This window comes from Cynocephalus volans, chromosome 14, assembly GCF_027409185.1.
Source record: "Cynocephalus volans isolate mCynVol1 chromosome 14, mCynVol1.pri, whole genome shotgun sequence".
Classification (NCBI taxonomy): domain Eukaryota; kingdom Metazoa; phylum Chordata; class Mammalia; order Dermoptera; family Cynocephalidae; genus Cynocephalus; species Cynocephalus volans.
Genome location: NC_084473.1, coordinates 89,077,547 through 89,087,194, shown reverse-complemented (window position 1 = coordinate 89,087,194; position 9,648 = coordinate 89,077,547). Strand labels below are relative to the sequence as shown.

Here is a 9,648-nt window from a genome sequence, read left to right as displayed (position 1 = left end):
AGAGTTTGCTACTTACCCACACTTGATCATCACACATTATAAACATGGATTCAAATCCGGCTGTGGCCCAGCCAAAACCGAGCCGAGGTGAGGGGTGGCGAGGACAGCGCGTGTCACAGGCCCGTGCAGGGGGGGAGGGAGGCTCAGAACCATGTGGCGGAAGTGACATCACAAAGGGGCCTGGTTACCAGGGTGCACGTGGGGGACGCCTGAGGCCCGTGGGCGCCAGTGCTCCCCGGCTCCCCTCACAGCCGGCTGTGCCGTGTCCGCTGCTGTTGACAGAGCTGGTTGACGTTCCCGACAGAACGCAGATCTGTCTCAGCTGCTGGTTGTGGCCTGGCCAGGCCGTGGCTACCGTGGCCACAGCCATAGCAGCCTCGGCGCCATGGAGGTGCCCGGGGCTGCCCCTCAGCCGTACTTGGGGCTGGTCCTGGGAGAGCTGTGCAGGACTGTGGCAGCATGGCCTGAAGACCTGAGACCGGGCCCAGGTTCTCCGTGGGAACTGGTGACATGTGCGGCGCTTACTGGATTTTTGATTCTCTTGTTTTTGTGGAGAAGTGTTCGATCGGTGAGAAGCCGGCTTTATGTAAGAAGAGAGAAAAAGCTTGCTGAAAAGCTTTCTGGACTAATTGAAGAAAAATGTAAACTACTTGACAAACTTTGCGTTGTTCAAGAGGAGTATGAAGGCTTGGAGTCAGCTGTGAAGGATGCCAGCTTTGAGAAGGAGTCAACAGAAGCACAAAGCTTGGAGGCAACCTATGAAAAGCTGAGCAGCTCCAAATCTAAACTTGAGGATGAAATAGTCTTTCTAGCAAAAGAATTAAAAGGACAGAAATCTAAACATTGTGAGCAAGATGAATTGATGGCAGATATTTCAAAAAGGATACAGTCCCTGGAAGATGAATCAAAATCCATCCAGTCACAAGTAGCTGAAGCCAAAATAATCTCCAAAATCTTTCAAATGAATGAAGAACATCTGAAGGTGGCAATAAAAGATGCTTTGAATGAAAATTCCCAACTTCAGGAAAGCCAGAAACAGCTTTTACAAGAAGCAGAAGTATTGATAGAACAAGTGAGTGAACTTCATAAACAGAAAAAAACATTTGAAGACTCCAAAGTCCAGGCAGAACAAGTTTTGAGTGAAAAAGAAAATCACATCAAGTCTCTGACTGAACGCTTGCTCAAGATGAAAGACTGGGCTGCTGTGCTTGGAGAAGACATGATGGCTGATGACTTGGAATTGGAGATGAAGAGTGAATCACAAAATGGTGCTCGCTTAGATGATCTGCCAAAAGGAGCTTTGAAGAAATTGATTCACGCTGCTAAGTTACATGCTTCTTTAAAAACCCTAGAGGGAGAAAGAAACCAAATTCATACTCGGTTATCTGAAGTAGATAAAAGAAAGGAAGAGCTTACAGAGCATATTACAGATCTCCAGACTGAACAAGCATCTTTACAGTCAGAAAACACACAGTTGGAAAGTGAAAATCAGAAGCTTCGGCTGAAACTTAAAGTAATGACTGAACTGTATCAGGAAAATGGAATGAAACTCCACAGGAAGTTAATGGTAGTGGAAAAGGACCGGTTAGAGAAGGAGGAGGAACTTTCCAAAGTAGAAGAGAAGATGAGCCATGCAGCTGAGGAACTGGAGACCTACAGAAGGCGAGCCGGAGATGTGGAAGGAGAATTGGAGAGAAGCGTTCGTTCTTATCAAGGGCAGTTGACGGCTTATGAGAAAGAAGCACATGGCAGTTGGGTGGCAGCTGAAACTGCTGAAAGACACCTCAGGTATTTAAGGAACGTAAATGTTTACAAGAGACAAGAATTAGCTGAAAAAGAGTTTAAATTTGAACTTCTCAAAAAAGATCCTTCTGCACTTGATGTTCCAAATACAGCCTTTGGCGGAGAGCATTCCCCATGTGGTGCCTCACCAGTGGGTCGACCTTCATCCGAAACGAGAGCTTTTCTCTCTCCACTCACACTCGCACCTTTGACTCCAGAGCAAGGAGGAGGAAGAGGCTCAAGAGGCCCAGAGAATACTCTGGATCACCAGATGACCAATGAAAGAGGAGAATCGGGCTGTGATAGGTTAACTGATTCTCATGGAGCACCATCTGGGTTCCTGTCACCTCCATGGGAACAGCACCGGACGATGACGATCCCTCCACCAGGCCAACCATGTTCTGATCCAGCTCTTCTTCCACGAAGGCAAGACGGATTTGATTCTAATCCTGGTGGACCGTCTGGACCAGCAGAACTCAGAAGTTTTAATCTGCCTTCTGTGGATAAAGTGGATGGGCCACAGTCTTCACAAACGGAATCCAGTAGAAATGATACCAAAGACGACCTTGGTAATGTAAATGTGCCTCATTCATCTGTGCCTGCTGAAAGGGAAGCAAGTGGCCCTGGCTTTGCTCCTCCACCTTTTCCTGCAATCAGAGGTCCATTGTTTCCAGTGGATAGGAGGGGTCCATTCACGAGAAGAGAAGCTCCTTTTCCTCCACCTCCTCCAGGAAGCATGTATGGAGCTCCTCGAAATTATTTTCTACCAAGGGTTTTCCCTGTCCAGCCACGACCTCCATTTGCAATGAGAAATGTCTATTCACCAAGGGGTTTTCCTCCTTATGTTCCTCTAGGAGCTGGATTTTCACCTCCACCCCCACATTCTGAAAGTAGGGGTGAGTTCCCTTCAGGGTCAATTCCACGCTCAAATGAGCCTGGTCCTGAAATCCAGAACCACAGCAAGAAACCTGATGATATTTTTGGTCTCTCTTCATAAATAGTTTTGACTTATCCCTCATTTTCAGTTTAAGTAACTACTTTTTCTGCTCAAATTGAAGCTTAATGGAATTATAATTTTCAGGGTAGTATTTTTTAAATAAAGATGATTTAAATATGAATTTTGTGAGTAAGTGCTAGCAAGTGCTCCATGCGTGCTGCAAGGCAGGGGGTGTCTCAGGGCTCTGTTTCCATGGGAACCAATGGCACAGGCTGGCTCCTATGGGCACCAAAAAGGGAAACTTGGCAGAGGTTTCAGGCCCCTGGCTCCTTGGTGGTTTCCCTGGAGGCTGAGCAAATGCCCATGAGCCCCCCTCTCCCAAGGACACCCAGGGGCCCTCACTCCCTTCCTTCACCACCGTCTCCCCCCACGATATCTGGCGAGGTCCCTTACCTACCCTGTAGTTCCAACCTCCATCCCAGGCAGAATGACAGCACTTGGGGAGGACTCCCATACTGCAAGGACCTCTGTGGGGTGAAAGGGAGTAGATAAGGGTCAGGGGACAGATGTAAGAGGTGGAAGAAGCCCTGAGTGTCACCCTGGTGATGTGGCCCCAGTGGCTGTCCCTCTCCCTGAAGGCGAGTCCTCATCTGCAAGGCCATTGCAGACTAGCACCTGGGGCAAGGTCCCAAGGGGAGGACGCTCCAGATGCCAGGGACAGGCCCCGGGCCCCTAAGGGAGATCACACCACCTGGTATCTGTGAGGAGGGGCGGCCAGACAGGGCCAGGGCTGCAGGGAGGGGAAGGGCTGGCTGGCTCTGGAAAATGCCTGCAGGAGGCTCTCTGGGCTGACTGCGGCCCCTCCCCCTCCCTGGGGCAGGAACTCTTCCCCGGAGCCCCCCTTCCCCCGGGCCTAGCTCCCTGCACCCCCACTATCCCCACCCTTCCCTGGTGACCAAGAAGTCGGGGGGGAGAAGACAGTTGTGTGTTAGAGAGACAGACATCAGGGGAGGCACAGAGAGAGACACCCAGTGACAGGAGCAGGGGAGTCCAGGAGAGCCAGGCAGAGGGACGGGGACAGGCTGAGAGGCCAGGATTAGGAACCACATCCACAGAGAGCCTGGGAGGGGACCAAAAATATGCAAGACAGATGTGTGTGAGTGTGTGTGTGTGTGTGTGTGTGTGTGTGTGTGTGTGTGTGTGAGAGAGAAAGAGAGAGAGAGAGAGAGGGAGAGGGAGAGGGAGAGAGTGGGGGGAGAGAGAGAGAGAGAGAGGAGGCAGAGAGGGAGGTTGGAGCAGGAGAAGCCGGCAGGGAGGGTGGAGTGTGCAGGGGGCGGGAGAGAAGCTGCCGGTGACAATCACGTCTGGGTCCAGCAAACATGAGGCAGCTGCCAACCGGGCCGAGCAGTCCCATTTGCCTCTGCTGGGCACTGGGGAGACCAGCAACAGTTTCCTTCAGCGCCCAGGATGCAGCGGACCAAGGTAGGCACTGGTGGGGCTGGGGGCTTGCCGGGGGTGGGGGTGGCAGGGGGAAGAGCCTTCTGAGGTTGCCCTGGACCAGGGATCCTTGTCATGCCTCCTTCTTTGACCCCATCCCCTGCTGTCTCCTATAAGGTCGCTGTTGGGAAAGTGAGTGTTGGGGTGTCCTGGCTGGGAGGCTGGACTCCTGGGGCCCCTTTGGATGGGAGAGGTTTTAGGGGTCTGGGAGAGAAGCCGGGTAGAGGAGGAGCTGGGGGTCAGCCCTACGGCGGGTCCTGATCAGTTAGGTCCCTGAGGCAGGTGTCAGGGCGGCTGACCCTGAGCCTGGACGCTTAGTTTTGGGGGAAGGGGTGAGAACCAGGAGGGGGTGTCTTATGCTTGGAGGCTGGCCATGAATATATCTCTTAATTAGTCAAATATTTAATTAATGAATGAACTCTCACTTCTGCTAAAAGAGAGAAAGAAAGAGCTCCGGAATGGGGATTGAAAAGGAAGTTTCTATGTATTTATTTACTTATTTATTTTACTTTCTATTTTTTCCCCTTCTTGCCTTGGTTTTGGCAAATGAAAGGCTCTAGTGGGTGTGGTATTTGAGAGAACTGGACAGGAGAGGGGAACAAGATGTGTTAACTGATGTTTTGCTGAGTGCTCAGAAACGGATCCCCTTTCCTGTCTTTACAGAGGTTGAAGAATTGGAATTCCATTTCAACCCTTTTGACTGTTTGGACTGTGCAGCTCTGACAGCGGTACTACTCAGGGGCTAAATCTCAGGGGTCACAGCTCAGCAGGGTTGGCCTTGATGTCTTCTTCAGTTGATGACCTAAAATCATTGTATTAAACAGAAAATATGAAGACACAAATGCCTCTGAGGCGCATTTATTTCTTACCACACCTTATTTCCTTAGGAGAGCTCTGATAGTTAAAGCTCTAAAACAACTTCCCCTCTGCTAATATTGTTTTTTTGTCTCAAATCCAAAAATTTCGTGAATGTGAATCAACTTATATTCTCTGAACCTTCCTGAAAACAACTTTCCATTGTAAAAGGAATATAATCACATTATAGAAAATTCGGGGAAAAAAAAGAAAAAGAAAAACACCTCTTACAATAGGACCACCCTAGTACAAACTGCTCAAATGAATACGATCTTATTTTGGTTATTTTCTCTCCACTGTTTCTTTAAAAAAGCCTGGTCATAATTATATCAAATTCTTTGGGGCAGGTAAAGCACTCAGGTTCTCCTTCCAAGTGCTCTCAGGGTATTTGGGATCTGAGGGGTACGGTCCTTGGTAGTCATTTTGTGTACTTCAGAGGTTTATGTGTCAGGATCAGACTGCCAAACAGTCTGATTAATGTCTGCAGATACCTGTTAATGGGCTATCCGTTAATGTGATATCTGTTCATATCTGTTAAATTCTGTAAGTTTAGGAAAAAACTCTAAATTTTCCTTAGAAAAAAAATAAGTCTGACGGTGCTAAGTCAATAAAATTTCTTAACAAGATGACCTTATAATGATCGTATTTAACATTATGACGCTGCGTATTTGCTCCTTACTTTCTTGTCTGTAGAGCAAGAGGATGGGCCGAGTCACCTTGTCAAGAGGTCTCTACCTCATGATGTAGGCAAAGATATTGGAGTATGTGGAGAGACCCTCTTATTACCCTTTCTGGGCCAAATGTCCTCATTTGTAATAATGGAACTTAATCAGATGATCTCTAAGGTTCTGTTGTATATTCTGAACAATATGTTCTGTAGAGTCGAAAACTTGCAGTGTTTCCTTCACTTAGCACAGTTATTTTTAGATGGAAATTCCTTCTGTGTTCTTAAGTCATATTGTGGATGACAGTAGTCTTTTACCATTTTTTTCTTATACACCTGCTTGAGGAATTTTGAAAAACTCTATATGCTCTTGAACATTTAAATGGACATTTAAAATTTCTTATTATAATTATAAACAATTATAAATATAAGGACATTTAATATTTCTCATTATAATTATAAACAATTATCAGTGTAATATAAACACTGACCTTTTAAAATGAAGATTTTTAAAAGCATTCAGTATGACCTGAAAAATCACAGCAACATGTTAGTAACTATAATCCATTCAAAAAGAGGTGACTAAGCTTTTCACATCAGAAATTTCTCTTGTAGTTTTCTTCATACTTTTTTTTTTTTTTTTGTGACCGGTAAGGGGATCACAACCCTTGGTGTGGTGTCGCCCGCACTGTGCTCAGCCAGTGAGCGCACCGGCCATCCCTATATAGGATCCAAACCCACGGTGGGAGCGCCGCTGCACACCCAGCGCCACACTCTCCCGAGTGAGCCACGGGGTCGGCCCATAATTTTATTTCCATTCCAACTTCCTCCACAGAATTGTATCCTCATTTAATATATTTTTATGCTTAAAAATTTTTTATTAATCATTATATTACTCTGCAATAAAAATATGAGCACCCATTTGGGAACGAATTTTTTTTTTTAAATTGTGTTTATAGGATTGTGGAGGTTAATTCTAGGTGTCAACTTGGTTAGATGAAGGAATGCTGAGAAACGTGGTAAAGCAATCTTTTTAGGTGTGTCCATGAGGGTGTTTCCAGCAGAGATCAGTATGAGAGTCTGAGTGGCCTGGGTGGGAAAGACCCACCCTCAGTGTGGGTGGGAACCATCCAATCCACTGGGGGTCCAGAGAGAACAAAAGACAGAGGAAAGAGGTGAAGCTCTCTCTCTATCCGCTGGAGCTGGGACACACTCTTCTCTCCTGTCTGTGGTCATCAGAGCTCGAGACTCTTCAGCTTTTGGGTTCCGGGACTTACATCAAGGACACCATCAGCCTCCCTGGTTCTGAGGCCTGTGGACTTGGACTGAGCCACGCTACCGGCATCCAGTTTATAGAAGGCCTATCGTGGGACTTTCTTCATAGTCACGTGAGCTAATTCCCCTAATAAATTCCTCTCATATAATTATAATGTATCCTATTGATTCTGTCTCTCTGGAGAACACTGACTAATACAAGTGTCTAGCATTTCTTTGGGATTGAGTTTTACAGCGGTTATTAGTATAAAATTAAACTAAATGGAATAAACGTATTATAAATTTTGATACATAATTATGAAGCAAATGCATTTTTAGGAGGATAAATGGAAACTTTCTGCCAATTAGCTTATGTAGACATGGATGATAATTACCTATTGCTAGACAGGTTTGAACATCAATTCTGCTCTATTTTTCATCTTTACAGATGGAACAATTTTATTCACTTAAGTAAGCAGGTGGAAATGGAAGTTTCGTTACAGCAATGTCACTCCGTTCTTAGACTTGAGTCACATGCAAAAATTATATATGATCTCTGTGATGATTGTGCATCGACTTGGCTAGCCTATGCTGCCCAGTTATTTGGTCAAATATGAGTCTAGATCTTGCTGTGATGGTATCTGTGGAGGTGATTAACATTTGCCACCAGTAGACTTTGAGTGAAGGAGATTAACCTCCATAATGTGGGTGGGCCTCATCGAGTCAGCTGAAGGCCTTAAAAGCAAAGACAGGTTTCCAAAAAAGAAGCAATTCTGCCTCAAATCTGCAACATAGATATCCTGCCTGAGTTTTCAGCCTGCTGGCCCACTCTACAGATTTTGGACTCAAGCCTACAACTCAATTTGTACTGATTTTCCAGCCTACTAGCCAGCCTTACAAATTTCAGACTTGTCAGCCCTATTGTGTGAGCCAATTCCTTACAATAGATCTCTCTCTCTCATCTCTATTTCTAATCTCCTATTGGTTCCATTTCTCTGGAGAACCCTGACTAATCCACTCTCTTATCAATAGTACAGACGGTTCCTGACTTATCATGGTTTGGCTTATGATTTTTTGACCTCAGGATGGTGCAAAAGTGACATGCATTCAGTAGAAATCATCTTTGAGTACCTATATAACCAATCCATTTTTCACTTTCAGTACAGTATTCAGTAAATTACAAAAGATATTCAACACTGTATTATAAAACAGGTTTTGTGTTAGATGTTTTTGCCCACCTGTGGGCTAATGTAAGTGTTCTCAGCAAGTTTAAGGTAGTCTAGGCTAAGCTATGATGTTTGGTAGGTTACTTGTATTAAATGCATTTTTGCCTTACAGTATTTTCAATTTATGATGGATTTATCAGTTTGTAAGTTCATCGTAAGTCAAAGAGCATCTGTGTTTTTAATAATCTATCATTTGACAATTAGATTAGCTCTTTTTAAATTTTTTTAAGACAAGCAATTGCAAGAAATGATTTCTTACCGAGCCTTTCTCAACACCCTGGTTGCAAGAAATGATTTGTTACCCAGTCTTCTGAACACCTACACCAACTTTCAAATAGTGTCTTTGGTGCCAGAGAGGTTTTTACATCTCTAAGGCAATTTCCTTTCTTTCCAGAAGCAGAAGGGGGGTACTTGGGAGAGGGAACCATTTTAAATGGTCTTATTTCCTGAAAGCTCTCTTTGTTCTTATACCCCAGGGGAAGTGTTAGGTAGCCTCGGGGTTATGACCAGCTTGAAAACTGCTGACATGAACTGGTTATATCCAGTTTGAAAACTGTTGTTATTATCCTCGTACTTAACTAGTTTTTTCTGTTGTTATTTATTTATGAACAGCATTTGGACTATGGTAGAAATAGAATTCCCTGAATGATTAAGCCCAGAAATAAGGAAAAAAAGGTCTGTGACGATCATTTGTCTGGAAGCTGTGATATTTTAGTGATATTATTGATTTTACTCGTATTCAGTTAAATATATTTCAGCAAAACTAAAGCACTTTCATACTTTTTAAAAACATATTTCTAGTTAATACATCAAGCTCAGCTGAATTGTTGATGCTCGTCATTTTAGGTTATGCTTTGGAATTACTGATTTGCAGCAATATGCTCTGGTTTAGATCAAACCATCGGAAAAAAGATATATAAATATTTCATCACACCTAACCCTAGTGCTTTTGATGCCCAGGTTTTCTCCCAGACTTCGCATAGTATTTGACACATGATAAGAACTTCATTAATATTTGTTGAATCATTTGAATAGATTCTCAAGTATTCCATAACCAAAATTCTGGCAGTGAGTATTTAAAAGTCTTGCTGCTGCTCCACACACTGTTACTTATGTTGTCACCAGTTATAAGGGCCTTCGTTGTCCCTACTGCAGCACAGGCACACACGGGGTAAGCAGGCAGTGTGGGTGGGGTACTTCGAGTTGCACACGTGCTGCCTGAGCCGTTAGTATGTGCAGCAAGGCTGGGTAATGTGGGGATTAGCTCACATTAGCATCGACCACGCCTAAACAGCTTTCACAATGTAATACTGACATTCCTCTCTTCTGCCCCAGAGTGTACATGTTAAAAGTTATTGAATTTAGAGATTACTAAGATTGATATGCAGACCAGCCGAGTCCAAGATCCTGTCACACGCTACTTATTAATAAAC

General features: G+C 44.7%; 1 protein-coding gene across 1 annotated transcript; it reads left to right on the top strand.

Moving 5' to 3' along the window:
• The first annotated feature begins 385 nt into the window (after positions 1–385).
• On the top strand, positions 386–2,754 carry LOC134363018 (melanoma inhibitory activity protein 2-like). Its single transcript, XM_063078525.1, is given in 2 exon segments — positions 386–2,726; positions 2,729–2,754. Coding segments are annotated over 2 exon segments (2,367 nt in total).
• Positions 2,755–9,648: the final 6,894 nt, after the last annotated feature.